At 49.8% G+C, this 22,054-nt stretch overlaps 1 protein-coding gene across 10 annotated transcripts in view; it reads right to left on the reverse strand.

The window, feature by feature from the left end:
- Positions 1 to 2,828: 2,828 nt before the first annotated feature.
- CADM1 (cell adhesion molecule 1) overlaps positions 2,829 to 22,054 on the reverse strand; it is a 137,749-nt gene continuing 118,523 nt past the window's right edge. For 3 of the 10 annotated variants that reach the window (XM_027699530.1, XM_027699528.1, XM_027699529.1), the window contains 5 exons: positions 19,080 to 19,112; positions 13,902 to 13,955; positions 11,853 to 11,933; positions 5,209 to 5,340; positions 2,829 to 5,015 (listed from right to left, as the gene is read on the reverse strand). In XM_027699530.1, coding sequence (XP_027555331.1) covers positions 4,897 to 5,015; positions 5,209 to 5,340; positions 11,853 to 11,933; positions 13,902 to 13,955; positions 19,080 to 19,112 — 419 coding nt within the window. In that variant the 3' untranslated portion in view covers positions 2,829 to 4,896. The remainder of the gene's footprint in view (positions 5,016 to 5,208; positions 5,341 to 11,852; positions 11,934 to 13,901; positions 13,956 to 19,079; positions 19,113 to 22,054) is intronic. The other 7 variants (XM_027699535.1, XM_027699532.1, XM_027699537.1 and 4 more) reach the window with 4 other exon arrangements.

Genomic DNA, 22,054 nt, shown 5'->3' on the forward strand with positions numbered 1-22,054 from the left:
ATTGAAGTAGCTCGGCCTGGGCTGACAGGGAAAATGGATGGAGAGCTCCACAGGCAGCACTGGCACCTCAGTGTGAGGCACTGACAAGTCCTGAGCAGAGCATGGGGGTCTGTCAGTCCATCCACCTCTGCTGACTGAGGGAGAGGATGAGACCAGAGGGGTGAGCAAGGAGCAGACCTGACACGGGACAGGGAGACATCCTACTGGGTCCAGGTGTGGATCCATCTGCTTGGCACCCCCTGGCAGAAAAGGGCTGCAGGAGCTGGTGATGTCCTCCCTCACAGCAGCTCCAAGGGGTCTCTCTCCAGGACAGCCTCTGCTGGGAAGGATGGCTGAGCTCTCATCCTGCTTCTCACAGGCTCCAGCAGCACAACTGGCCCTCAGCTGGCCTTCAGTCAGTTTCTTCAGCAGTTTGCTTATTTAACTCAAGCTCTTTATTGCACTTAAGTTTTGTTTATTCTCCTAAAGTTTATTTTTTTCACTTAAAGTTTGTTAATTCACTTAAAGTTTATTTTTCCACCTAAAATCTGTTTATTTACCCAAAGTCTGTTTATTTAACTGAAGCTCACCAAGGAGCTCATCAGTTTGCAGCCCAGTGCAGGGTGTGCAGAGCTCTGTCCATCTGCAGAATCATTTTTCCTGCACCTCCCCAGAGACCCCATTGAGCCCTTGCCCTGCTCACTGTGTACACAGGTTTCCAGGAGAGACCTGGAGCTGCTGCAGGGATCACCTCCACATCTGACTCTGGAAACAGGACAAGGCCAGTTTAAACTCTCAGTGACCAGTAGACTGAAACTCTTTTCCTGGTTGTACTAATTCAGATGTAAATTATTAGCCCAAGTGTTGGGTTTTAGGTGGAATTTGGGTTTTCCTCTTCACTGAAATGATACATCCAGATAAAGCTGCTGGGCCCCAGCACTGGGGGGACACACACGTGCCCCCATCCAATCGATGCCATCCGGAGCAGATGTTATCCCAGGCGGCACAGCACCAGCCACTGCCTGGAAAATGGGATTGGATCTTCAGAAAAAGCTATTAGCCCCTTGTCAGGCCCCTCTGATGAGAACTGACTGGCTGGTGTGGATCGATGCTGCCAGACACACGCTCAGCCTCGTCCCTGCTCCCGTGTGTTCCCATCACCCAGCCCGGGACCCAGGAACCTGTTACCTGATGTGAGTTACAGTGTCATTTATCGCTAATTACTCTACCTGGCATAACCTTTCTGGCAACTTCAGCCTGGCAGAAAAGGCTGTAATTACACAAGTCAGACTCAGTTACTCAAAATAATTCCTCCCTGTATTTGGTTAAAAAAAAGAGGAAAATTAGGAATTGTATTGCCCAATAAAATAATTGTGCAATTAGGACTTCTGCAACTTTTGAAAGTGTGAAGTTCAGGGCAAAGACTACATTCTTATTTGAAGCAATGATAATTTTCTTCATTTTCATGAAAACCTGACAGTGTCCTCAGCTCTGTGTAACGGGACAGGCTCAGCAGGCATGGGGTCACATCTGTGGGGAATGTGTGAAGTATCCCAAGCTGAACACTTGGGATATGGGAATCACAGAGTCTTGTTGCTCAGTGTTACTCTTTCCAGCTTTCCCCATCCATGTTTTTGTATCTCAGTGTCTGAAAGTTAATGCAGAGGGTTTCAACAGGAAACTGATCCTGCACACTACAGGTACAGTTCCTTGTCACCCATTTGTAATGTGTAAAAGCAAAGGACCAAGTAGGAAATGGGAAGAAAAGCACCACTAAATAACCTTAAAACCCTGAAAGATGTGGACCCCTGAGAGGATAAATTACAGGCACTGCAAGTGTGAGACGCAATTAGCGCTGGCTCGAGGAGAAGAAAAGCATCGTGAGCCGGCACCAGGGGCCTGCAAGTCTCAAACCTCTTCTGCATCGAAATAATTGCAAGAGCCATGGAAACCATCAAAGCCGTGCTGCTCATTTCGGGTGAGAACGGGGAGAGCTGCTTTTCTGGCTTTGCCCTGCAGTTTTCCCCTCGGTGTCACAATCTCTCTCTAAGAAAAACGCTGTTTCTGACACGATCACACGAGGAGCACTGAGTGCTCTGGAGCTGGACACGGCCCTGGAGCAACAGCAGCCGCCGCCTCCGGCACCCGCGCCCGGCCCACGGCTCCTCCTGCGCTGGGTGCGAGTGCATCCCTCGGTACCATCTCCTTGAAAAGCAATTGTCTTTCTCCTCCTCCTTTGTGCAAAACACAAAAGATTGATGGTTCTAATTTCGGCGCCGCAGCTGCAGCCTGATTCTGGGGGCTGCGGCACAGGGAAGGGCTGCAGGAGGACGCGCTGCCATCGACAGCGGCCGATGGAGGAGGCAAAGGGATCCTTCCCAGCAGCACTTGCTGGAGTTTGGTGTCTTGAGGACAATTTGGAAATCCCAAGTACTTTTCAAGGGAGATGCAAGAAAATCTGGCAGCACCAGAACCGAATGGGAGATGGGAACAGGGCAAAGGGGGTCACGCATCTCAACACTCACCTTCCACGGCAGGATTTAGACATGTCTGCTATTAAAAGCTTGTGTACAAACCTACCCCAGCTCGGGAAGGTTGGAACATCAGTGACAGATCAATTTTCTCCACGTAAATACTCCCCAAATAAAACAATTCAGCAACTATAAACAAGAAACTTGTGAAATCTACTCTATATTTAATGCAGCTTCAGTGCACCAGGTTTAACTGCTCTTGCCCCAGGCAGTGCTGGGTGTTACCTGCCCAGCCCCAGCTCCTTCTGCCCACGTCGGTGGGTGACCTCTGATGGTGGTCTCTGTGACAGCCAGGGATAAAGAGTTCAAAACAAGATCTAGTTTTGTAACATTAATTTTTTTTTATTAAGAAGACAGATATTTTATAGTACTTCTTTTCCTTTGTAAAAATGGGATACATGAACCAATACAAAATGTGAATGGGAACAGATGGATATGTATTTTCTTACACTGTAACATCTTCCATGGACACCTTAAAACAGAACTGGCCTAAGGGGAAAAAATAAAAAGGCCGGGTAAATAAAGAACAAGGTTGTTTATCATCAGTTCCGCGTCCTTCATTTGTGATCCTCCTTTAAACAAGGTTGTTCTTTCTTCACGCTTCAAAATCCTAATGATCTAAAGCTGTACAAAGTAATACTCAACAATACATTTCAACAGTGCACTGTATACTGAAGAAAAAATACATAAACCGATATACAACTAAAATTCATATTTTCCTGGTTTTTTTTTTCTCCTGTTTTTACGTGGGTTTTTTTTTTTCATTTTTTTCCAAATGCGTGGGGCCGAAATTTTTGCAATCTACCTGAGACGGAAAAACACCAATCAAACACATGAACCTGAGACATGTCAACATTGTAAGTCAAAGTTACATCGGTAACACTGCACTACGGGTACACTTCCAAACAAAGATGGGCTGCTCAAGGCCAGGATGCCCGTCCCGTCCCGCCGCCGCCGGGCCACGGAGCCCCCGGCTCCGACCTGGCTGCTTCTCACCGCGATGGGGTTGGCAATGGTGCTGAGGGCTCAGGAAAGAGCTGCGCTCGGCAAAATCTGCTCGGAAAAAAGGGCGTTTTCGCGAGGTTCTGCTCGTGAAGAGGAGGGGAAAGACGGAATACTGCCCGGGAATACTGCCCAGGGGAAGGGGCTCGCTCGCTGCGTCAGGCCCCGCCCCGTTCCCAAAGGAATCCCCGCGCTGTAATGACCCTACCAAAAACAACAATTAAAAAACAAACGCACAAAAACGCACCCCCCCCGCCGCCCCGAAAAACCCCTAAAAAGTCCCCAAAACCTGACGCTAAGATTAATGCTTCCCTTAAATAAATCAGATACATTTGCCACATAAACACAATAAAAAAAGTATCGCTCGAAATCCATGATTACTCACCAAAAAAAAGTCAGCATGTATAACTTTGTACCGTCCTCCCGCTGCGGTTTGCTACCTGCTGCCTATGATTCCGACTGAGCCAGAGCCTCCCGTGCACCTATGGCTTTAGTGGTCATTAGCACGCTCGTGTTAACGCGAATTCCCACGCTTTACTTAGCGGGTAGAAAAAAAGGCAGTTTTGTTCATCCAGCTGCTCTCCAGGTCTGGGCTCACACATCAGAGGGGCTTCACCTGCTGCCCCTGCGGCTGCCGAGCAGGAGAGGATGAGGAGATGCCCCTGCACCCGGGAGGAGCTCACTCCTGCGTCCCCGTGGCCGAGCAGCACCTCTGCCGAGCTCCAGCCCATTCCCCGGCCGCCACCATTGAAAGCACCTGAAACAGCCACAAAGAGGGGCTCGGGGGTGTTATCTGAGCCTTGACGGTGACAGGGGAACGGGACACGGGCACACTGAACTGCAAACTACGCATCTAAAATGTGCTGGTTCTCCTCCGATGAGCTCGAGTTCTGAACGGAAACCGGTGAAGAGAAAAAAGGGGAAACACCTTCAGAGAAACGCACCTACTCCACGGGGTCCCAGCTGGCAACTCCAGAAACAGGAAAGGGGAAACGAAGAGCCACAGAAACCCGAAGGGAACTAACGCACAGAAGCCCCTCTTCTTCCCAGCCTCCCCCCGACCCGAACGAACAGAAATTAAACAAGGCACAGAATCTTCTGCAAATGACTTCACTAAACTAAATCCAAGCTGGACTTGGCCAAAAAAAGAAAACCCAAACGAACTGAGGTGTCGAACAGCAGAGTGTACTTTACGAGGAATATTTTTACACAGCGAATCCCGGACCCTCCCGGCCTCACCGCTCTCCACCCATTTGCTTTTTTTTTCCTTAAAAAAAAAAGACACAAGCTGGTTGCAACTTCCAAGATCACTGTCTCTGTAGCGTTTAAATAGGGCCAGTAGTAACCGTCCACGGTTGGACACCTCATGGGAACCAAGGCTGCTCTAGATGAAGTACTCTTTCTTTTCCTCGGAGTTGTTTTGTCCCCCCTCTGCGTTGATGATGGCTGTGTCTGCGTCGGCCGCATCATCTGCTCCTTTGGCTTCATGAGTGAAGTATGTACCTGCAAGGGAAGAGGAGGCTCTGTGACTCCTCGTGAGTCCCGGCGTGGTGCCGAGGGAGAGACTGATGGAGGAAACAAAAACGCCACCGGGAGAGAAACTGGGGGGGGTCTGTCGCATCAGACAGCACAACCTGACGAGGGAGGGGACACACGTGCCAGGCCTTTCATGCTCCAGTTTCAGCCTTCGTCTTACCTTTATGTCTGGCAAAATATCGCCCTAAAATGATGAGTAGGCAAAGCATCGCAAAGACGACGACGGCAACGACGCCGCCGACCACGGCGTGGTCCACGCTCCGGATCGCCCCCTCCTCACCCGCGCGGGAATCTGTCGAGATCAGAAGAGGAATAAGAATTGGGGACTTACTGCGATGCTCTCGGCAGGTCTGGCGGCAGCTGCTCCCAGGACAGGAAGAGCTGCCCTCGGGCTCTCCAGAGGAGCAGGGGTGAAGCACGGAGCTAACTAGACAGATGAGTTCAGGCAGAGGAACTTCGTCCGGAGCCGAACTGATCTGGCAGCTCGACTCGTGAGGTGTTTTCCGCTAAAAGCAGCAGCACTACAACTACACACGTGGGAGACAGCTGGGAGAGGGGAGGGAGGGCACACGGAGTCATCGGTGGGGACCTGCTCTGGGAAACTTCCCCACAATGCTCCCCAAATTTCAGCCTCCCTCGTGGGTGTGGCACAGGGAAGAGCAGTGCAATACGGGAGTATTAATATTTAGCTCTGAGAAATGTCATTAACGAGTGCCCTGTTGAAAACATTTCAACTTCAGCCCAAGACACTCCTTGCCCTAAACCCAGCCCACCCAGCACAGAAAATCTGTTTACAACCATCCTCTGCCCCAACTCATCTGGGTTCCACCATTAACCACCACCTTTGCTGTTTGATGCAGCCCATGAGGACACAACACTCTTGACCCAAACTGTAACAGTGACTCTGAGGCCGACAGTGAACGGTAACTGAATGGTGCCTCCGACAGCTTTACTGCGTTTATTTAACTCCTCACCACACAATTAGTTTCCTTTCAGAAGCGCCTCTCCCTCGAGACGCCGTCACCCGGGAGAGGGATGACTGATGTGGCGGAGGAACAGCTCCGGAATGAACCCCGGATGAGCTATGGTCATGTAAAATGAATGTATAGCAGTGTAAACAATTTTAATTTAAGAACGCAGCTACATCAACCCTCGCTGCAATCCTAATGGCAACTGAGATTTATAACGCAGTAAAAAGCAATTATTCTCCCGCTGATTAATACATTAACATTTTGGAATAGAAGCTAAACCATTGTCTCTTTTTTTTAGTGAGTCAAGCGCGACACCTCCATTAAAATGATTTACTGGCCATACCTTACAATTTAAGCACAGCAGCAACAGAAACGGTAAAAATCTTTTAACTTTACATGATTTGTGAAGTCATATGTGAAGGATTTACCATTTAAATCTTTCACTACAAGAAGCACATGGCCCATAAATCTGTCCTGCCTGCGCCTGCCTGGACACCTCGGAGAAATGCGTTTTGCCAGGACGACTGAGAGAGCAAATGCAAGTCAATTTTTAAGAAAGATTTATCTCCGTCTCCCTCCAAAGAACAGAGCAAATCTCTGAAGCCTCCACCTCTAATAATATTTGAAGTTTATCGATCAAGCGTACAGATCCGTGACAGCTGAAGGTAATGGGGCTCTTTTGAGCCGAGACCTGATACAAAGCTTTCGAGCAGCAGCTGGGATTTACACTTTCTATCGATATTTCCAATTCTGCTCCAAGATTAAGGACTGAGGGACCCAAGTAAATAATCTGGGACCCAGAGCACCATAAAGAGCCTTTTAATTAAAACAATTTAAGAAAAAAAGCCCCTTCGAGTAACCTCCTGAGAGCAGGAGCTCCAGCGCAGGCAGGGGGGTGCTGGGCTGAGCCAGGGCGAGGGACACCACGGAGCAGGGAGCCCCTTCCAGCAGCTTGGCTGAGAGGATAAAACCAGCTAAAAACTGTGGCCAAAAAAGATTTCCCTGCAAATCAAAAACCTTTGCTGCCACGTGCCATGGCACTGTGGAGAGACTGTGCCAAGGAATCCAAAAGCACAGCAAAGGGGAACCTTCTGTCTCACCTGCAGTGGGAACAGACTGTGCTGTGATGCCTTCCCGTGTCTGCTGCTCTGGTGAGCGGCCAAGCATCCCTGCACGCCGATGGGGAAGGTGCCCAGGGGTGCTGTGGGGTGCCAAGCTGACCCCCTCGCCCGGGCACAGGCTCTGCTGCCTGCCCAGGATGGCAGCTGGGGGAAAACCAGCCCCCCTGAGCATCCCGGGAGCTCCCGCTCTGACACAGCCTTCCCACCACTGCTGCAGCTCAGCTAATCCGGCCTCTCTGCAAAGCAACTAAACTGGCTCATCTGCTGGAGCAGCTGCTTTAGGCATGCTGAATTCCGTTTTTTTCTTATTTTATTTTTTTTTTTTTTAGAAACTTTGCGCCCGGTTCCGCTCGGCTGCACTCGGCGCAGCCAGCAGCATCCCAGCCTGGGCAGATGAGTGGCTTGTTGACATCTGGAACAGCTGAGGGGCATAAACACGCTGAGTTATGGCTCTGTAATGTGCTTCCAGCAGGATTTTGCATCAAGAGGCATTTTTTCTTCATCACCATAAATTAAAGTTCTGGAAAGACAAAGCCGTGGTGCGCTCGTGCCGGCAGCGGCAGCTCCCACGCTGTCACACCGACCCACCACCACACAGACAGGGGCTGTGCCAAAGCCTCGTGCCCAACACATCCCTCAGGTCTTCCCTTAGGGCAGCATCACACCGAGAGCACGGAGAGAGGGTTCCCCTGAGAAGGGACTTCAGCCTAAAACCTGGCTGGCAGTTCTGCTCAGCACAGTTTGTTGGGTACGAGTTGGCCTCCTGGGACAGGCAGGGCTGTTTTCCTCAATTATTTCTGTTACAGAAGACCCCTGCGAGGTGCCAGCCCCAAGTTCACACTGTTACACACGTGGCTAAACACATCCTCAAGCTCACACATGACCTAAAACATTCCTCCTGCAGCAGCTCCTCTCCCTGCCTCCAGCACCTCCTCAGACCTCACATGCTCCAACGATGTGACCCATCACCAGGAGCTCTGCCTGCCAGCACCACGGGCACAGCAGAGCCCAACTCCACCCCCAGCAATTCCGACACTGCTCCCAGCAAACCCGTCTGTGCACAGGAACAGCCAGCACAGGAACAGCCCCTTCACGTCCTGCCCCTCGCTATTTCACTGCTAATTAACAAAGTGTCAGGTCTATGGAGCAAGGAATAATTCCTCAAATTTGTGCCCAGGAGAGACTTGACCTTAACAACCAGAATCTGCTTTAAATGCTGTCTCCAATTCACCCAAGCTATTCCTGCCTCCTATCTCTGATTAAACCAGAAATCACAACTTTATTGCTGAAGAGGGAACAGCCGAGATGGCAGGAACTGACAAAATGCCACATTATTTGCTAATCCTAATATGTTATTCTTCCTCAAGATTTGCTTTTCTCAGCACCAATTCAATTACAGATGCTACAAATCCTTCTGACATTTAATTCCCTCTTGTCAGGGCGCAGTAAATGTATACATGCAGAGCTTTCCCATTAGGATGTTAATATATATTGGAGCAAGCTGGATCCTGGTCTCTCCAGCAAATCGTCAGGAATTTTCCTATTATGGTTTTGGTTTGGGTTTGCTTGTGGGTTTTTGTGGGTGGGGGTAGAAGGAGGGAGGGAAGGGCACGGAAGGGACAGACATCATGGCATGTTCTCACCAACATGCCCCCCTTGGAGCTACTCTGCAGCTACGGTGCACCTCAGCTGAACTGTTTTTGGGTCGATGCTTTGCTTGGCACCAAAGCACCTTAAAGGAAAACTGCAGTGGTAACGGTACAATCCACCTGCCAGAACTGAACTCAAGCAGGAAAAAAAATCAATTTTTCCTTTTCAAGTGCTGCGCTGCCTCCCCTGAAGGAGCGGCAGGGCTGTGCCCCACATCAGGGCATGCCAGGGTTCTGTGGGATGCAGCACTGAGCAAAACCACTGCACAGCACAGGAGCACTGCGGGACCCCTTCTGGGGGTGGCCAGGGAGAGACTTAGGTAGCTTTAAATTAATTTTTGCTGATTATTTTAACGAACTGCTCATGTAATCAACAAAATAGTGATTATACTGCTGGAATGGGAACCCTGAAGTTTTCCTTTAAACAAAAAGTGCAGTTCAGCAAACAGCATGTAGACAGGAAAGAAAGGGATTTGGGGCTGGTTCCTACTCATCAACAAACTAAGGAACTAATTCCAAGGGCCAGGAGCAGTACAGAGCAGGTGCTGAGCTGGGGATTGTCCATCTAAGCACTGACAACCAACATCTGTGATTCAAACCTGCAAGTTCTCAGCTACATGGGCTTTGGGGGCTTTTAAAAAAATAAATGTACTGATGATCTCCAGTTTTCTAAAATTTCTGCCGATGTAATGGCTAAAACCAGCTTTCTGTGGGCTCTCAAGAAAAATACTGGTGATGGTAATGGCAACACCCTGACAGTCTGGGTCAGCACTTACACTGAGGTTCAGCAGAGGAAAGACTTTCCTGCTCCCAACTTCTCAATAAAAAGTTCCACTCAATTCCTTTTTAACGAGGTTTTAAATATAGATGTATCTAAGGATATTCCACTCTGTCAGCAGCAGCTTCTCCAGACTAAAAGCAAGACAGGATTGGACCTGGCTGCCTGTATTTTAAATCTCATTTACACCCACACCAACAGCTTCAGACCTATTTGGGTCAAACCGCCTCGTATTTACCTTCAGCGCTCCCCACGCTCTCAGCAGTGGGTCCCGTGAGGTTTGAGGCAGTGGGTTTGGGCTCACCTTGGTGACGGGAGCCCTCTGCACCCACGGGCATCCTGGAGCACCTGAAGGCAGCGGCTCCTCTGGTGACTCCCTCAGCTGGGGCGAGCTGGCACCGGCCCCTCCGAGCCGCTGGCACCGCTCCTGCCACTGCAGCTGCTTCAGTGTCCCTCCCTGTGCCCCAGCACCTTCTCCAGCTGACTGCACTCTCCCCTGCTCTGTGCCAGAGGTGTGGAGCAAAAGCAGCACTGGGAGACACAGCCTGTCCTGTGTGGTGGGGGAAAGCCCAGGTTTTATGCAGCCCCTGCTGCGTGGTGCTCCAGCCCCCTGTCCCTCCTCCTCACCTCCCTCAGCCTTTGCATTCTGTAGCCCAATGCTCTGTAACATTCTGGGCTATCTCTGGACCACCCTGACCCTCCTCTATGCACATTGCTGCTGTAAAAGCAGAGAACAGAAGAAGATTTCTGTGGAAATGTAGTTTATACGTTAATTTTGGCATATTGGGATTTACTGCTGCACTCCCACAAAAATTTACTTTCTATTTCTGGGTGAAAATTAATGTCAAACTCCTGACATTGGACAGTGTGGGTTTAACTTGTGTGTGTGCACATGGTCAAGCTTATACACAGTGACAGCTCCTGAGCTTCCCAGAGGTGCAGGCAACATCTGCATCATGGCAGGGGAAAGGAAACCTATGCCAATGGCTTTGAAGAATTCCTAACTTAGTCATCTCTTCTAACTCTGGTTATTACTTAGTTTATTAAATGATTATCACACCAACATGATTGAGGCTCCCACAGGTCATGATGTGGATGCTAATGGCCCTAAGTCACTTGGGCACTTCTGAAAACCTGGTTAGCCAATTATCCCTTTTTCCTCGAGGTAGGAAACGTGAGGATTGCACTGACATCTCCCCACTGCACTTGGGGTCAACTCTTTTGTGGAATGAAGTTTTTGAAATGATGGAGCAGCACTAAAGGTAGGGCTTGGTGGGGGTGCTGGTGGAAGAACAGGCTGTTGTTATTCCATGAACACTTAGCCACGATGTGGGAGGACAGAAATCACTGCCTGTGTATGACAGGATGAGCAATAATGTTGTTCTTTCCCACAGTGTGGCGTGGAGAGGACAACCCCTCCTCTGACTTATTGAGGGGCTGTTAAAGAGCAGCGTTAACCTGCCTGTCGTATCTTAATTGAATTTGGTCTAATTTAAGCCAGAGAAATTTGAGTTCATCCTTCTTCAATCAATAAGCTCCCCCTTCAGCGACCCATTCCGAGATCGCTTCATGAAAAACAAGGCGCTTTGTTTGAAGAGCTGTGCCCGCCCTGGCAGTGCCAGCACTGCTGCTCCCGGGGATCCTCTGCCGGGAAAGGAGCCTCGCAATGGATCCCCCAGCACCCCCTCTGCAAAGGTGCTGATCAGGTTTGGATCAGGTAATCCAGCCCCATGTGGGGCTGTTGTGACCATTCCCTGTTTTACAGGAGGTACCAACGCTCTGGAGCAGAGTGGGAGTGCAGGGGCAGGGCCCTGGAGTGCTGTACTCGGGCCATATCTGTACATGTGTGTGCCTGTGCAGGTACACACACATATCTGTGTGCATGTGCAGCTACACACACACACACATCTGTACGTGTGTGCCTGTGCAGGTACACACACACACACAGAGTCTGTACGTGTGTGCGTGGGCAGCTACATACACACCCCCCCACCCACCACCCCACATCCACACACATCTGTACATGTGTGCCAGTGCAGGTACACACACATCTGTACGTGTGTGCAGCTACACCCACACCCCTGCTCAGTGGTTTCCCCTCACGGTTCAGCACTGCAGGAATCCTGCCTGTCGGGCTGCACTGGGCTGCAATAAGGAACTGGGGTGCAAGGCCAGCCCTCTCTGCACCCTGAGGGCTCGGGATGTGAGGAACAAGAGGAGGATTGCGAGAGGCACGGACACACAGAGCTCGGCCAGGAAGAGCAGGACGGCTCTGGACTCGCTACCTGGCTGGAAGGCAAGGGATGCATTACTTAATTGCACGGTCGGCAGAGCCTCCGTTGAAGCTGTTAGCGGGACAGGAGTACCTGGAAGGAACAGCACACTGAGCAAACACGGCAGCAGCTCTGTGCCCGCCACGCCACGGCCTCCCGTGGGGGTGGGCACGTGCCCTGCATCCCGCAGGACAGTCCCCAGGGCTCCCACTGCCCGCTCCCGCCGGAGCAGAGCGCGGCGTTCCCCAGGGAAAGCTCAGCTCCAGCACTCACCTGGACCACCCGACTGAGAGCCCAAATGTGCTGACCTGGGGCCAAAAATGGGACCTGGTTTCAATTTCCCAGCACTCTGAGCAGGGGCTATGGGATGGAGGCCACCCAGTTTGTAGCAGAGAATGGCCCAGGGCTCTCTCTCTAGTGCCCCCCAATACCTGACAAGGTATGATCCTGGCCACACCTGACCAGGAATGATTGCCCTTTGGGCAGACAGGAGTGACCAAGAGCAACAAGTAAAATTCTGAAATTCTTAGGGAAAAAAATTCCATCAGCAGTCAAACAGATGCTCCAAAATGGATGTTCAGCAGCACACAAAGGGCACTGGCTGTGGGCAGTGGCTCTGTCTGTGCTGTGTTCTGATAAGCTGGGGGAAATTTTGGCTTCCATTCCAGATTCAGAACAACACGGAGCTGTGTGCTCTGGGAAAGGTGTGAGCCCCTCTGGGCAGTGCGAGTGCTCCACAGCCTCAGCACAGGCTGCAGAGACTGGCACTGCTGGGAAGGGCAGGTTGTGGAGCAGACACCAATTTCAGGCAATTCCTTTGTGGAATTGTTTCCTGTTCTTCTCTTCATTCACCAAATGGTGTATTTTTCCTTAAAAAATACAATTTTGAAAAGTAAAAAAGCTTATCAGAGCAAAACAATTATTCCCCATCCCCTCAGGGATGTTCACAGGAGCCCTGCTGTGTTTTACCTGCGGGATCTGGACTGGGCCAGCAACAGTAATCATTAGCATCACTCAGTGTTAAAACACACCAGGAACGAATCCATCCTTTCTGACCTCTTGACCAAAGCACACGAGTAGTGGCTGACAGGATGGGATGCTCCTGATTTGACTGGGAGAAAGGGAAGCACCTATTTGACAGAATGAGGACTCAGGTGTTTGCTTTTTTGGGGGTTATTTTTTCCTCCTTGCTGGAACCCCTGAAGGGAACAGCAATGAGCCACAACCTCCCTGGGCAGACTCTTCCCTGAGGGACAAAGGGCTGCTCCTGCCTTATGGCCGAGATTCTGCACCCTGTGTTGGAGTGGCCACATGCAGCCTCAGAGCCTGGCAGGTACGACGAGTCTGCAGGGATGCTCTGCAAGTGGGAGCAAAAAAATCAGGTGGATTTCTATAGGAAAGCATGAAGAACAGAGATTTGGGGTCTGTACCCCTGGTACAGGCCCTGTTCTGAACATACCAGATGCATCCACTGAAGATGCTGTTGTGCTTTAATCTGGATCACCACTGATTGGCAAGGACCAGCCATGGGGATGCTTTTATGCCCCTTCCAGTCCAGTGTGGATTAAAAAAAAAAAAAGGGTTGAACCATTTACTTGGTTTTGCCTCGCTGATAAAACAATCACCTCAGTTTTACCCCCAGCCTGATGCTCGTGCACCAAGGAATCTCCGAGCAGCCGAGGGTCAGCGCCGGCCACCCGTTTCCAGGGTGGTTTCACAGAACATGGCAGAGTTGAGTGTTTTACAAGCAAAGATTCAACTCAACTGGTCTCCAAATCAGCGCTCAAAAAATCCCAGCTGGGAGGGAACTGCAATGGTTGGCCTCGGCGCCCTGCACCTCCCGCCCTGTGTCCGAGGGTGCCACACAGAGATGGGTGCCAAAACCAAAAAAAAGGAAGGAAAACCCCAACAGAAAGGAGCGCACATCCAAGCTGTGAGAGCGTGGGGAGAATGGCTGCGCCACAGTGACTGCACAATGCAACATGGCCAAGATGCAGAAATCAGAGTGGAACCAGTGTCTAGCGAAGGAGAGCAGCGGGTTACCTACGGACTAGCCCTTACCTGAGAGATCCCCATAGTCCAGCTCCTCGGCCGAATTGGGCAACTGAGTAAAGCCTTACAAGTAAAAACAAACTCGTTTTTCTCTGCGTTTCTCAAGCGACAAAAAACAACACACTTAAGAACTGAGGATGAATTTCTCGGGGGGGAAAAGAGAATGCATCAGTCACTCGCCACCGTCTGCTGGTGCGGGCAGAGCCGTCGTGTGACACGAGTGCAATCGTGGCCTTTATTACAGACAGAAACGCTCCTCGCTCTACACTGTTGGCACACGAGACATGGCATCGAGACCACTCACTCATAACAGCATGCAGAGCCCCCAAACTCTGTCCTGGGCAATTTCCCAATTTAGTCCAGGCCGATTTCGGTCCTGCCGTACGTAGAGCCATGGAAAACTTCCTTCCAATTTTGCACCCAATCCAATTGGTTCTGGTGGTGGTGACAAGCCCGGCCGTTTATCAGTGAGTGAATGTGAACATTGAGCACCTCGTTTCAGGGCACCTCTGCAGGCTGTGGGCTGTGTCCTCTGCCAAAAACCATCAGGCAAAACCGGCTTTTGTTCATTTGCCCAAATGCAATGGGTTTATGGGCAAAGCATCTGTGCTCAAAGCTCACAGAGCAGCCAGGGAGGCATGCAGGCAGTCATGGCCACCACAGGCAGCCAGTGCTGTCTGTGAGGGTGTCAGTGCTGTTTGTCTGGGAGTCTGAGGAAGTGCTGGGGTCTGCAGGCAGAGCAGCCCCTTGGGTGGACATCTCGGCACTGGTCACAGGGCAAACCAGAGCCTGGAGACCACCCAGACCTACTGAAAGGAGGGGTGGGGCAGCATTACCCTGTGGGCTCACTCTTGCTGCTGGCTGCTAAAGCAAATGCATAAGTGAAGAAAAAAAACTCCCATGAAGAGATCCCCCATCCCTGGGCACTGGGGAGCCTGGAATTGTCAGCTCACAGACTGCTACCAGTGCTTGAGTGAAGCAGGAAAGCTGTGAGTGCAGTATGGTCAACGTGCAGACTGGCCCCACTGCTGAGCAGCAATACACAGATATGTATGGCTCTTTAAAAATAAAACTGATTTTCAGTGACTGGTTTTTAAATACATCACCTGGAAGCTACGTTAGAATTACCTTCTGAAGTGGGAAGCCATTTAGATTAATAGCAGGAAATTTGTTTGTGTGCCACTCTTGGGTTTCAGGGAGCCCTTTCCAGATTTTCAGGAGCCTTTTTTCTATGAACAATCTATAAATATGACAGTTAACTCAGAGAAGCATGGGCCATGTAAAGCTGCGCTCAGCAGAGCAGCCCTTCAACTTTTCTCTCTGCAAAATTGCTTCTGTAAAGCCTTCCCTTCCCTTTTAAAGGAACTACATTTTCTCACTAATGAAAAAGGGCAACGTTGCATTTTTTATGAAGCAAAAAAAAAAAGAAAAAACCTTTTCAAAAGAAAATGTGCAACAATTCCACAATTCAGTTTCTCTCTGCACCTGGGACACTCACAAATGCCACCGACTGGTGTCAAAACCTGTTGTGAGGCATTTAAATAGGTGGCAAATTATTTCTTGATTTTTCTCATTAAACTTTCATATCGGCTACCAAAGCCCCCTTCTCTTCACTTCTGAGGGGATGAATTGAAAGTCTGCCACTACTCCTGTTAGATAAATAAAAGGGAACTTTTCACTAGGCCCCATTTCCCTGGAGATGATAAATCCCTGGTGGGCACAGTTGGCACGGCCCGACCGGGCACCCGCACGAGGACACTGGCACCCGGGTTCTGTTTAGATTTCTATGGGCTCCCACACTACCTCTGTTTTTTAAGGAAAAGCCAATTTCTCTCCTGTCTCAGGCTCTAAATAAGCAATTAGGGATTCCGTTTCATGCGGCGCTCTGTGGTGCCGCGCAGACCCGCGGCGGGCGCAGACAGCGCTGTGATGTTTTATTCAACCGCCCCGAGGACGGGATCTGTAAAATATATTGAGGAACGTATTTACTATTAGCTGTACTTTTAAGTAGGGCATTTCCAAGAGGGAATGAGGCGGCTGGACAGGCAGAGCATAATGGCAGAGCAGAAAGCTCTGAGGCTTTTCCCATAGCACCCATCAAGGTGTGCGAGCAGCCGGCACTGGGGCACGGCCGGGCTCAGGCTGCAGCCAAGCAAAACTCATTTTCAGTGACTGAGCTATCAAAGAACCCAAAAAGAGCATTACACAGTAGTGTTACCTGCTCTTGTACCAAACCCTGTTAAGGCCGCAATTAAAATCCCACATGGGCCTTCGGGTAAGAATTTCCAGCCTGTAAAATAATTTACCTGCTGCATTATGGGCAAGGTATTTTCTCGTCGCTCTTCATTCGCAACGGGGGTGTTTTCATTATTTTAACCTTCACTCCAGGCTTCCTGCTTTGCCAGCTTCAGAGAAGGTTTTTTTCACCCTACCTTTCCATGAGGATGAGCAAAAATTCTGCCTGTGCTGAGGCAGCAGCGCCTGGTTCCTGCCCTGGTGGGGGAGTGGGGAGCAGCTCTGAGCCCCCCATGGCCGGACAGACAGACAGGGCTGCAAGTGCAACACCCTGTGCTGGCAGCGCCTGCATCCTGGGAGATCACTCTGAGCTCTTAAAGCTCTCTGCTTACAACAGGACAAAGGGAAAATTTGAGAAGAAGTGGGCAAATGTTCAGTGTGTCCAAGGTCATGGCTGTTTGGAGACATCCTGCTCGTGTAGGGGGCAAAACGTGAGCTGGGTGTCTCACCTGAGGGGCTCCACAAAGGGCAGCACCTCACGGTGTCTGAACTCTCCCGCCCACCGAGGGACAACAGCAGCCAGGACATTAAAAACTGTCCTGTCTATTTTGGTGGGGAGAGGGGCAGGGGAGGAGAAGCAAAAGGGCATGGCAGAAAAAGTGCCTTCTCCCCCAGCTGAGAGGTGCAGATGCTCCCGGCTCCACCAAGCTCTGCCCATTTTCCAGCTCAAACAGTGGGACCTGTGATTTCAGCCTCGCTGGCACCCTGACCCCACAGGGGCACACTGGGAGGGAGGAGGGCTGAAGCTGGGAAACCCCGGCTTCGTGGGGTGCAGCGGAAGCACAAGCCTTCCTGCCGGCCATGACCATGCTGTTATTGGAGCTCTGGCAATGAACAGTGCAGAGAAAGGAGAAAGTGCATCAGAAAATTCACAGTTAAGCTCTCATTTTTCAACAAAAGAGTTAACAATGTTCGTGCGTCAGGTCACTCATGCATCGCTGCCGTCAGCTCCATTCCGGGAGGAAACGGGAATGGCAGGGCCTGGGCTACCACTGGGACATGCACACACATACAGGACTCCTTCCCCCCAGTCCTCTAGGATACACTCCAAAACTTTAAATGGCTCAAACCCCCTTTCCCCAATTGAAACATTGTGCTGGCTCCACACTGGCCTTACGTTCTGTTTTCTTTGCTAGTAATCTCTTTTTTGGTTGGTTTTTGGTTTTGCCTTTTTTGTTTTGTTTTCTTTTCTTTTTTCTTCCCCCAATTCATTTAAAATTGTTTTTGGAGAAAATCCATTTGGCTGTATTCATGCCCATGCATTTCTAGTCATTCACAGACATGCTCACTCCCATTGGACATCGGAAAGAACAAATGGCCAACATACAGAAACACCTGGTATACTCCATACACACTCCAGCAACACAAGCTTGGAAAGAAATCCAGAGTCTTCACCGGAAAAGCACCCCACGAGGGCAAGCGTGGGAAAATTCAGGACAAACTGGCTGGTTTTAAGGCAGGAAAGTTTGTAGCAGCTCGTTTGACTGGGATGGGTTTGTCATTTCAGCTGACCACCTCCTTAGCAGTGATCCCCCTCACAGAGAGGGCAGGTTCAGAGGTCATCCTCGAGTTAAAAACAGGCTTTTTATGGCTTCCCCAGGACAAGGAAAAAGGAGGAAAGCCATTGGGAACTGCTTTAAAGAAACAGGCAAGGGCTCTGCCTCCCATGCCACCAGTGAGCCTGCCTGGTTTGTCCTCACCAAGACTAATGCACAGCTACACTGAGCCTTTCCTGATGCTGAGACACCCAGAAAGGATGTCAGATCATACTGGCATCGGGGCTGCCTGATCCTTCCCAAATTTAGGGATCAATCACAAACCTATCAGTATTGGCTCTGGACATTTAACACACACAGGGAGGTTGTCACACAGAAAAAACACACGTGTGCCCAAAGGCTTCTGATCTTTACACTGAGTGGGAAAATGCATCCAAGTAGGTAAGTTACTTGGGACATGAAGGACAAACCCCCCTCTCTTGACATTGGGCATCACTACTGAACCACTGCTTCACTCAGTCCCACCTCTGCCCTCATCCAAGCGACACCTTGAGGGGAGCAGGCAGGAAAACTTGGGTACTCTGCGCCATGGATTCCTGTCAGTAAAAAACCAGTTAATTTATCAGAGTTAAGAGAAACTAAAATAGCAAGGTCCAACGTGGATTAGCTGTAATTAAAAACTGTCAGAGGTTTTGGTTCTTTAGCTGAAAAGTGAGCTCGTGCCAAAAAACGAGCTGCTCAGCTCCCAGCCTGCAGCGCGTACGTAGGCTCGCTGGGAATGGAGGAAGCTCAGAAGCTGTCAAGCTGTTAGCTAGACTGCCTCGAGCAGACGAGAAGGGTTACTTTGCTAGACTGCTATGCTGAGAGGAAAGTGTTGCTATTTGTTTTCCCCATCTCCTTCTGCAGTGTAATAACACAAACTTCACTGCCGACCTCCCAGGCGAGCGCTCCTCTGTGGAGCATCCCAGAGCCCCCCAGGCTGCCCCACGCCGGCAGAGCCAGTGGAGGCCCTGCCTTAAAAACTAACTCAAAATGCAAGAAAAATGCTCAAAAATTTAAAATAATAATAAAAAAAAATTGAATTCCTATGTTGAAAAGCCGGATTTATTTCCCACATGTGAAGTGATTCTCCCACCCGACGGGTGGAGAATCACCTGGCACTGCTCAGACCTGGATTCACTTCCATGGGGATTGGGGCTTGGAAGCTCACAGCAGAAATGACAAGAGCAGACAAGACTCTCCAGCCTTAAAACCCATGTTGTATTTATGAGATGAGTCCACCTGAAACACGGTTTTCCCTTGAAGACTCCAGTTCCCTTTCTGGTTCCCCCTTCCCAGGCTTGTCTTGCCACTCAGCAGCGCTGAGAAATAAGATAAACAGGAATGTGATACCAACCGTGAACTGCCGGTTCTGTCGTCGCCGTTGTGTCTACACACGGGAACAGAGGATTGGAGGAAGGGAAGAAACAGGAGGAACAGCATGCAAAAAAAGGGAAAATGGAAAAAATGGAACAGATAATATATGAGCAAGCTTTCAAAGAACATTGCGTGACAAGCAATAATAAAATGAAAGGCAAAAAGCATTTGAAGTGAGTTGCACTGTTTAGAAGACATGCCTCCAGTTCAAAAGCTATGAGCCTGAGGAAAACAGTAAATTTTTTCTCTTTTTCCAGGATCTTGCCAGAACAATTACTGGTGGTTGCAAAGTCAGGGGAACAGGAGACAGGGGAGAACACCGACACCAACACTTTAGTTGGCAGGGACAAAACAGAAGCTCCAGAACAGGATGAGGAGCTGAGCTCGACATGTTGCTGTTACTCACTCAAACACTGCCCACACCGGAGCACCCAAGGCTGGGGAATGGTCCACTCCCCCCTCTCCTCCTCCTTCCCAGCCACCACCTGCACGATGCACCATTCTTTCAACAAAAAATGTTCTAGAACTGGCAATTGCAGACAAAGGTGACCAGTCCCCCTGCTGCAGCAGGTACCAACAGCTACAGCTAATTAAAATATCCTGAAGTTTTTTTGGCCATTAGTCTGAAGCTGACTCTACTCCATTTGGACTAAATTCCACTGGGAATCTCTTGAGGGCTGCTGCCTTGCTGATGGAGAGATGCTCTGTCTCTTCCAGGTGTTTGCAACAGGCAGTTTTTAGGACTGACTTGAGCCTGCAGTCTTTTCCTGACAGTTATTTCCTCCACACCAATAGGTCTAAATTATATTTATCCATATTACCAAAATTCACTGGCTTGTTTAGTTGTTGGAGCTGGGGCCATGGGCTGGAGTGGGTTGGCTCCTCAGAACATGTCATGGACATCCCTGGAGCCAACGGCACAGGCCGGGTTTGGCCCAACCCTGCCCGGGTTTGATGCAGTGTTTGAGTGAGTAAAACTGTGTAAGTGAGCACAGAGAAGGCTCCATGAGCACCCCTGCACAGAGCACGGAGCTTGGGTTTTGTAGCAATGACAGACAATTCACAGCGGCGTTTCCCCTCGGTGACATGCTGGCAGAGAACCCCAGGATGGGCTCCCTGCACGGGCAGAGGCAGCAGTGGAAAAAGGAGGACCCGTTCCTTGGCAATTTAGCTGAGGACAGCTCGGGGCTGAATTTCTGAAGCAGCAGCAAAGACAAGAATCATACGAGGAATACACAATACTTACAGATACAAGGTCTACATGCTTTAATTATGGAAGCAAAACAAATAAACCCTGCACAGTTTAACAAACTGCACCAAGATTTGCATAAGAGATTATCAAGCCATCATTAGCCTGTTTTCACTGCCAACAGAGACTGTTCTCATCTTGGTAACCAAATCTGAGGCACCCTCTGAGAGACCGGCCCTTGTTCTCCTGCAGGAGCTCTGGGGGCTGCAAGGGAACCCTTCCAAAGCCACGAGGAGACCAAGAGCAGGGCTTTGCTTTGGTTTTGGGCAGCAATCCCCAAATGATGCCTCGTTTTAACCAAGCAAATGGTGGAGGGGGAAATGGTGGTGGAGGTGGGGGGAAAGTTGTTGTTCAGAAGGGGTAAAACTGAGTATTAATTCCTGAGGTGGCATCTATAAATAGTCTCAATTTACTGTCTTCCTGAAACAAAAAGAAGTTACATCAGCTTTTACATTAAATAGAGAATCTGCTGGAAGCCAACTTGTATTGACGTGCTGGAAGAGATATTAGTCAAGAAACAGTGCAAACTGGACAGTGCATCTCGCTTCCCTGTCCGGGGACAGAGACCAACAGGTTGCACAAAATAAAGTTCTCAAGCAGTTGTAAGTGCGAACAAATATCCAAGTCAAACAACATGTTGGCTGCAGCTGGAATGACAAAGTTATGATTAGCAAATGGTTTGGATGGTTGCAATAGGAAACACAGACCGGTTAAAGTTTAGAGTGAGCTTTCAGGGAGTCCTGTTCAATCCCAGAGTCTTCTTTGAGCAGAAGGACTGCACACACCAGTGTTCCGAAGGGGAATAATCTTGTATTAAAGAGAGGAACGCCCCAACACAGGCACACTACTGCAGTGGTGTGGCAAAGGAGAGGAAAACTGCCACTGGTGCTTTGGTACCAAACCAGTGCACTCCTGTAAACCCGTGTGTGTCCCAGCCCCACCGCTGTCCCTCCTCGCCAGGAAGGAACACTCTGCCCTGCAATGCTGCTGCTCTGACAACCCCTAACTTTAAGCTGGACTGGTTAACTTTGAACGTGCTTTCCTGAATCCCAGGCATGAGCCATCAGCTTCTGCTTTGCTTTCAAGAACAGCTGCTCTTCCATGCCAGAGCAGGCAGACAGCACCCCAGGGACCAGCCCTCTGCCCCATGTCCTATAACAGAAAACATCTGTTCTCCTCAAATACTGACCAACAAGAAGTCTTTCATACATTCCTGACCTAACTAATGTTGAATAAAACCAAGGAAAGTCTTTGCCATCACCAAAAAGCACAGTTCTAGTCCCCTGCCATCAGTGTGCAGAGCAGCCACACGATCACCTCAGGCTAATGTCTGTAATTTAAAATGGAAACTCGGTGATGAAGAATGGGCTGGTTTACCAGGTGTGGCAAAGCCAGGAGGACGTAGAAAGCACATAACCAAAGAGACTCAGCTCTACACAAGACATTCTATCTTAAGAGCAAACCTTCTCTTCCTGAGGCCAATCAAGAAGAGAACAAAATGTGCTGTTTGGGGAGAAGCCGAACAATGCCATGGCCTTCCAAAATCTCCGTGTGCACAAGCTCCCCAGAGGCCCACTTTATAGCTACAGAGGGTACCCAAGGGAAGAACCACCGGCTTCTACAAAGCTGCAAATTTCACTTTATTGGGATTTCTGTTTAGCACTGCCCAAGATGAATGAAGACACCAACACACATCGTCCTGCGAC

The sequence above is a fragment of the Neopelma chrysocephalum genome, unplaced genomic scaffold, assembly GCF_003984885.1.
Source record: "Neopelma chrysocephalum unplaced genomic scaffold, ASM398488v2 Primary Assembly neopelma1_138, whole genome shotgun sequence".
Taxonomy (NCBI): Eukaryota; Metazoa; Chordata; class Aves; order Passeriformes; family Pipridae; genus Neopelma; species Neopelma chrysocephalum.